Raw genomic sequence first — 8386 nt, 5'->3', positions numbered from 1 at the left:
TGCTTACTCTTTGTTTGAGACTCAGTCCTAGGACAGGTCTTTGTCTTTATAAAGATTTGTAAAATGAAACAAATAAATCTTATTTTTCATTACACAGACCAAAAAAGGAAGATGTAAAGAACATGGATTATTTTTTCAATATCATTCAACTAGTAAAAAATTGAAGTAGGAAAGGAACCCCAGGGTGTGGTTCTAATTTTAGCATCTGAAGTTAAATTAAAACATAAGTATTTAAACCTCTCACTTTTGGTCTGTTGGGGAAACGACCCTCAAATATCCTAGAATTCCTCTTTTCACATGTTGCTGTTCTGAGCTTAATGGCAACAGGTATTCTATCCAAGCTCCCAACTAAGTTTCTAGGAATATACCACCTAAGCAGTACACCTCTTTTCAACAGAGAAAGGAAAGTCTGCTAGAAATTACTAAACCTCAAGTTATATTGTTTTTGCTGAAGAAAACTCTGTGGTCCTAGGGATCTTAGCTCTAGATGCCGTATGACCAAAAACCCAAACCAAAACAAAATCTGGAGTCTAGTGAGGCTGGAATGTAACTGGAAACTCTACATTCTGCCAGAGCACAGAGTAGTGCAGTGCATTTGAAAAAAATATAGAGCAATAGAAAATGAATTATAAAAATGTTCATAGCCTATAATCCAGCAACTTCATTCCTGGGAATTGATCCTAGACAAGTTACACCACAGAAGAAGAGACAAACTACATGCCCATATACAAATCTACATTGTATCACTATGTCTAACAGGAAAGAATACAGTAAGAATAAAAAGAGGAAAACAATATATATAAGAAAACAAATTAGTAAATTACAGTAGAAGCTAAAGATAAATTCACTTCCACTGTTAACAGTTAACAATCATGAAGACAAGAAATAGAAAATGTCATGGTATCAAATGAAAAGCAGTTTACAAAAGGATTTGTCTACTGGCATCAGTTTTGCCGATGGCTATGTCTCCATGTAGACAAGAACTGAAAGGTGATATTCAGAAATATAATTAGCACTGTAGGGTGTTATGATTTGAGATATTCTTGTATTTTTCAAAAGTTCTTTAATATTGTACCTATTACCTATACATTTTTCTTTTCTATTACCTATACATTTTTTCTTTCTGAAATAACCTTGATTTCTGAGTTTTCTTTTAATATTCACTTAGGATAAAACAGAAATGCCAACTCTTCCCATCTTAAATGAACTATCCTCTACTTGGAAAACAAAAGCAGCATATTTCCAAATGTCCAAAGTTAAAGATGCTCAGCAAGAAAACAAGGCTGGGTCAGCCATACTGTTGCTACAGTCTCAAGGACTGCAGAGGGACTCAGGAACCCAGGGAGGAAAGGAAGAAAGCCAGGCAATGAGGGCCCTCTCTAGGGTGGTGTTGTGTTCACAGGGCCATGTGGAGCAAGGCTTGGGGTAGCAAGAAAGGCCAGCACCATATTTACCTGCTTCACTAGGCTGCTGCCTGGCATCACCCTACTCCTGCTCATTTCACAGGTATGTCTGAGGCCCTGTCTCTCCAGGAAACCCAGCTCCTAAGATGTCACAAGGCTATGCTCTATTTCAGAAGGGATGTCATAGAAGAGAAGGTCTCTTAGGGATAATGCCCAAGGCCATGTCCTGTGTGCCTGGCAGGAAGTCACTTAATGTCTGGCCATTACTCAGCTTTGTGTGCTCTCTCTAAGCTAGTTGACCTAGGGTAACTGACCCACACAGACCAGCCCTACATGCCCCTTATGTTGAAGTCACACAAATGCCTTGGGGAGGAGAAGACGGTGACTAGAAATAAAACCAGAACCAGACAACTGCCAAGGGAGTTCCCTCTAGTCTAGGGAATTCCCTCTATCCTGGAGGTGAGACCACCAATGAGAAGAATGTTAAATGATCACAGAACCCAACAGAGAGTGCTGGTCCACTCAAGGAAACATCCCATTCAGCCATGGGGCCTGAGGGATATGAAGTAGCACCCCTTTTACCAAGCAAAGTAGCAAAATGATCTAGAAGCAGTGTCCCATCATCCAGAGCCCTACCTTACCCACTGGACAGTCTTTGACCTTGCTCCAGGCCATATTTAGAGGACACCTGTGGGTCAGTATCAACTCCCAAAACTCTGTTTAGCTTACCTCCATTACAGACCATCTTCCCAAGGGTTGTTTCCAGGTAGTTCAGTTCATCCCTTTGTATGTGCTGGCTAGTTTTGATGTCAAATCAATGAATATCTCTTCTTATACCTTGCTGCCTACTCACACGGTCCTGTTTCTGCTGATGACAGGCAGTAGGTGGTTAAGGACTGCAGAAGTGATGAAGACCAGAATTCTGTGAGGTCAGAGAGGGTGTGGTCAACTGAGGTAAAAGCAGGGATGTGGAGAGAGAAGACTCAGGCTAGGCCCACGCTCTGTACCTTAGCAGTTCTGTAGCTAATGTCAAGTTAGTCAATCTTCTGTGCTTCAATTTTCTCATTCAAAAAAACAGGGTTGGTAGTGTTGACTTTTCAAGCAGATACAGTTTGTAAACTTTAAGGTGTATTTGGCTATAATCATGTGGGCTGGGGTGATATGGGAGGCAGACTATAAAGTGGATCTTAAATATTGAGAAAGACTTAGGATCTGGGCAAAAAGAAGTAGGGCCTTACAGGTTAGAGAAATGACACAAGTCCAGGCAAAAAGGAAAAAGTGTTGTATCAAGTTTGGCTGCAGTAGAAAGCTTGTGTAGGCAAGAAGTTGAGGGAAGGTTGGAAAGTAAGTGTGCTGTATTCTGTTGGCAATATGGAGCTACTGAGCTTTTTGGATGGTGGAAAAAGAAAGTCAAATTTTAGGAAGATTAACCTGTTAAGGCTGTAAAGGATAGGAGTTGGAAGAGGCTTAGAATGAAAGCAGGCTAACCATAGATGAAGAACTAAGTGAAAGCAGCAACACTAGAGCTTAAAAAGAGAAAGCGGGGCCCTCTCTGGTGGAGCAACAGGTTAGGGTGCAGCACCGCAATCTAGCTGCAGCTGCTTCAGTGCAAGTTCAATCCCCAGCCCGGGAGCTGACCCACAAGGCTTGGCAGAACTCTTCTGACCCACCCGCTGCTCCCCTCAGCATTGTACTTCGTCCATCTGCCTGTTCTGCTCCCCTCTCCGTCTCTGGTGAAGCCTCTCACCGCCCCTAAGTCTCTGGCTTGTGCCCACTTCTGTATGCATAAATAAATAAGTACATAAATCTTTTTTTTTTTAAAAAGAAGCAAGTCTGATAGATATAGAGCAAACAGATAAAATGATAATGTATTAGAGAAAAAGAAGGTTTAGGGACGATTTTCAGGTGTTCCTGACCTCCATCCAGATAGACAATGGTACACTCTCTAAGACATAGAACAACAAAAAAAAAAGCACCAATAAGCAGGGAAGCTTGAGGTCTTTGGTTATGTTTATCCATTTTGGCTATAGAATGTCCAAAAGATAGTAAACGGAAATTAAGTGATGATGTGTGGGGCTCAGCAAGTGATGTGAATTGAAGCCAATCAAAAGAATTTCACCCAAGAAGATAATGTACTATGAAAAAAGAGAACAAGCGCTGCGAGGAATGGGAAGTGTCTGTTCAAGGTTGATTTCTGATTCACTGATGACCGTGGTAGGAGCAATTTCATTGAGGTGGTGGTGCTGAGAGCTAGACTGCAGAAGATTCAGCAATGAATGAGAAGGGAGCAAATGAGTGGGATTTGTAGACCAGTCCTTTGGGGAGCAAGACTACAAAGAGCAAGGGTAGTAGAAAGAGAGAACTGAAGATATTTTAGCTAAAGGGAATAAGGTAGAGAAAATAATGCATACAGGAGTCTGAAGGAATGGGAGCTTGAACCATGATTGAGACAGTTGAGATTTAACAGGAAGATGCCTCTCACTATTAGTGATCAGCGAGGCAAGCCTTCGTTAACTGTCACTGTTGAATATGTAGTACGTGTCAGGAACTGGGTCTGCCTGGATTAAAGAAAAACAACCCTCTAGCCTGTAAGTAATTTGGCCTGATGGGGAAGTGCACACCAACAATTATATATAGGAGCTGTGTGCTAAATTCTGTGGTAGTGCAAACTGGGGGAGTGGGGGGAGAGCAGAGATGACTGAAGGGATCAGAAGTTTCACAGAAGAGGCTGCATCGGACGGACCCCGATTGAGCAGGGGTTTCTCCGGTGCAGATGGAGAGGCACACCAAGTCCAGGTGGAAATTAGAATGTGGCGGTTACAAAATGTACAGGATCTAAATACAAAAGAACCATAACGTAGCCAGGTTTGCAGCTCCCAGACGAGTAGCAGCAGGTCATCCAAACGGAGAACGACCAGGCGGGTAGCACGTGGGCAAAGGGAGGGTGGGTAAGCAGCTCCGCGAGTGGCAGATAGTCGGTAAAGCCCGGAAAGTAAACACAGACCCCAGCGCGCACGCCGAGGGTCAAAGAGCGCACCGCGGTTCCACATTGGCCAGGGCAGCAAGGAACACCACCGCCAGGACCAAGCGGACCACTGAGAACACAGCACCCGGCGTCCGACCAGGTGAGCGCTACGGTGGCCCAGGCAGGGCCCTGGGCACAGGTGCAGGAAAAGGACCCGGCCCACCTGGGCCTGGCGGCGCACACAATTGCGCTCCGCCAGGCCCGATGCCGCGACCGCCCTCAGCCTCCGAGCTCTAGCCCTGACGAAGCGCACCCAGCTGAGCTCTGAGGACACTGCGTCGGGACAGCCCACACAGGAGAGGAAGCGGTAGGCTGACGGCCCGGCTAGGGGACGGATCGCGAGACTCCGCCCCCGGCCCGGACGGCCTGACCGGAAGTGAGGCATAGGCTCCGCCTCCGTCTCCGGGATCTCGCCAAAGTCTCGCGAGTTCTCTCTTTTTCGTCTGGGCCGCCAACATGGTAGGTGATTCTTTACGTGCCTCTACCACTCGCGTTGCGTCCCCATTTTCTACCCCGACCGCAGTCCAGTGTCCAGGTCGCGCGCGATGGCCGCAGGATGGAGGGGCAGTGTGGACCCTGGGCGGAGAGGGGATCGCGCGCTCGGATCCCTTGGAGACACGCGGACGGGTCGCCCGGGTCCCGCCCTGATGAGGCCTCTCGGCATCAGCTCTGCGCCGCCAGGCGGACCCTTGGCTCAAGCCTTCAGGTCCCTCGCAGGCTGGCACGCTTTGTCTCCAGCCCCACTTCCCTTGGGCCTTTCACCAAGCACCTTTCTCCACACAGCCATCCAGACTGAGGAAGACCCGGAAACTTAGGGGCCACGTGAGCCACGGCCACGGCCGCATCGGTAAGTGCTGCCTTCCCATCGTGGACGGCCTTTTCCCTTCCTGCCGGGTTCTTAACTGGTCGGAAAGTATACGTTTGAGATGAGGTTTAGTAAAGGCTTTGTGCGGTGGAATCGCGTGTAAGTTGACTGTCTACTTTTGACTTTGTCTCTTGAGGGTTATCGAGGGCTCCGATTAGGATTTCGCATCATTTCGGGGGGGGGGGGGCAGGCACTAGTATGGAATTTGGTTGAAGGCCTAGAGAGGACAGTGATAGAACTGGAACACTGCAAAGAGCTGTGTGACCGGATTCTTCCGAGACTAGCAATGCTAAAAAAAAAAAAAGTATTGCTGACGGGGAACAGTGAAATAAATGGCTTTGCAAGAAGTGGCATTGAGAAGGCTGTGCTAACCATGTAGCTCTGTGTTTCTCCAGGGAAGCACCGGAAGCACCCTGGAGGCCGAGGTAATGCTGGTGGCCTGCATCATCACAGGATCAACTTTGACAAATAGTGAGTGCTTTTGGACTGCTTTTTATTGACACTAATGGCTATTATGAGGGACAGAGGGATGAGTCTGAACATCTTGGAAGAGAAGCAGTCTACCATTCACAAACCCTGCCTACTGCTAACACTACACTTCATGCAAATTGAGAAGTTGTCGAGGCTAGAGTCACGCTTGGGTATTGCCTGTTGCCTTAGTGTGCTGGAGTCCTCGAAGAACAACAGCTGACCTTATTCACTGACTGTGGCCCTTGTGGCATAGTCAGTCACCAGGTTGGTGACATGATTGTGATTGACCTGTGCAAGTGTTAGGTTCACTTTTGTCCACAAATTTCAGGAGATGGTATTTTAACTTGTGTGGCTCACTGTTAAAAGAACTGCAGAATTTGATAGTCATTGGTGGCTTTTTTCCCCCAAAGATTTGTTTTGCTCAACAGTGGAATGCCTGGTACGTTACTTTTCTAAACCAATGAAGAGCTTGTTTTAATGCCAGGAGGTGGACTGTAATAATGACCGTCATAAGTTGAAGTGAGATTGTGAAAGTGGTACCTTCTCTTCCCAGTCACCCAGGTTACTTTGGGAAAGTTGGTATGAGGCATTACCACTTAAAGAGGAATCAGAGCTTCTGCCCAACTGTTAACCTTGATAAACTGTGGACCTTGGTCACTGAGCAGACTCGGCTAAATGCTGCCAAAAACAAGTCTGGAGCTGCTCCCATCATCGATGTGGTGCGAGCGGTGAGTAAAGTGAATTTTTCTTTTACATAGGTTCTCACTTCTCAGAACAATCTCTTACCTTACAACTATATCCATTTGCCTACAAGACATTTGCACCTTTTGGTAGAATTGGGCAGGAGTAGGGAGGCACACGGGGCACATAATTGTATTATGGTTCAAGCAAAGATACTTGAATAATATTATACCATACCAGTCACCCAAAATTGAGGTCTTACTTGAAATTTAGATTCTTATATCAGCTTTTACCTCCCATGAGTATGGAGATAGTCAGAACCCTGGGGGAAATTTCAGTTTTTAAATCCCCCTCCCCAGCCAGCTTGACATTCCTTGAGCAATTTTGGGACATTGCTGGAATGTGATTTTCCTTTTGTTTTTTGTTTGTTTGTTTGTTTTTCTTTTTAAGCTTATCAGATGGTGTCCACTGAGGATGGGAAAGATTAGAGTTCTTGCCTGAGACTAGAGTCACATCCTGACACCTCTTGTCCTGGTGTGCTAGAGTTCTCGGAGAGAATCTACTGTCTTGATTCACTGGCAAGGGCAATCAGTGTCCCTGTTAGTGCCCAGATCAGAAACATGCTCCTCTCCTGGGTGGAGAAGGTGATAAGCTTATCTGCAAGAAAAGTTTTATGTTGTAACATAACCTTTTTCTGTATTCTAGGGCTACTACAAAGTTCTGGGGAAGGGAAAGCTCCCAAAGCAGCCTGTGATCGTCAAGGCCAAATTCTTCAGTAGAAGAGCTGAGGAGAAGATTAAGGGTGTGGGAGGGGCCTGTGTCCTGGTAGCTTGATAAAGCCACATGGATGAAGGTTCATTAAATACTATAAGTGCTTTTCTCTGTTGGTCTGAATGTAGGATTTTCTTTTTTGTGGCACCCCTCCTCCCTATGCATTAGAAACCCACCTGGTAAATTATGAGGGCTTCGACTCTCAGCTGGTCTCAAAATGTGAAAGAGATAGTACCAAGAACCTGACCAGAACTATTTGTAAGAAAGAAATAACTTTTTTTTTTTTTAAATATCTTGCAGTTTAAGGGCCTATTATGCATTCCTCTGAATTTATACTGAATAAGAGGATGTTCCTTTAACAGTATCATCGGCTGTGGAGCAGACTGATCCAAATTGAGGTGTTTCTGGTGTTTCTCCACTTCCCCACCCCTCATCTTGAACCCTAAATACACTGTAAGAATTTTTTTTTCTGGTCTGAAACATATCTAGTGAAGAAATTTGGGAAATCTTAAACTATAAACAGGTTTTTCTACAGTTTGTTTCTGCAAAACACTTGTATACAATACAGATTTCAGTAGTTTTCCCAAGAATTTTTTTTGTTATTTGTTTTTGGTGCCAGAATAAAACTTAGTCTAGTACTCTGATCAAAGATGGATTTAAAATTACTGCTGGGTAATTAGGTGGTGGAGAGTTAGTTTTCCTGAGTGCTCTCAGATCATACATGGGCTGGGAACTATGGCTTTTTTTTTTTTTTTTTTAGATTTTTTTATTCATACAGAACTGGGGTACAGGCCAGAGATGCGGAGGGTGAGAGGAGCCTCCAGAGACAGAGTGGGTAGCAGAACAGGCAGATGGACAAAGTACACTGCTGAGGGGAGCAGTGGGCGGGTCAGGAGAGCTCTACCATGCCATGTGGATCACCTCCAGGATAGGTAGGGATCGAACTCATGCAGAAGTGTGGCGTAAGCTTCTTAGTGCTGTGCTTTAACCCGCTGTGCCACCAGGGAGGGCCCTCTTTTTTTTTTTTTTTTTTTTTTAAGATTTATGACTACAAGAACTAGGGTACAGACCAGAGGTGCAAGAGGTGAGATTTCACCAGAGAGTGGGGAGCAGAACAGGGTGACTGATGAAGTACACTGCTGAGGGGAGCAGCAGGTGGATAAGGGGAGG

The 8386-nt window shown here is 45.3% G+C and overlaps 1 protein-coding gene across 1 annotated transcript; it reads left to right on the top strand.

Annotated features, from left to right (window-relative positions):
- Positions 1-4828: 4828 nt before the first annotated feature.
- Positions 4829-7327, top strand: RPL27A (ribosomal protein L27a). Its single transcript, XM_004683073.2, has 5 exons — positions 4829-4887; positions 5212-5275; positions 5689-5764; positions 6318-6492; positions 7151-7327. The coding sequence occupies exons 1-5, from the start codon at positions 4885-4887 to the stop codon at positions 7277-7279; spliced, it is 447 nt and encodes a 148-aa protein (XP_004683130.1). The 5' UTR covers positions 4829-4884; the 3' UTR covers positions 7280-7327.
- The last annotated feature ends 1059 nt before the right edge of the window (positions 7328-8386 follow it).

The sequence above is a fragment of the Condylura cristata genome, unplaced genomic scaffold (genome assembly GCF_000260355.1).
Source record: "Condylura cristata isolate star-nosed mole 26May11 unplaced genomic scaffold, ConCri1.0 scaffold00015, whole genome shotgun sequence".
Taxonomy (NCBI): Eukaryota; Metazoa; Chordata; class Mammalia; order Eulipotyphla; family Talpidae; genus Condylura; species Condylura cristata.
The sequence above is the reverse complement of the archived record's forward strand: the minus strand, read 5'-3'. Positions and strand labels throughout refer to the sequence as shown.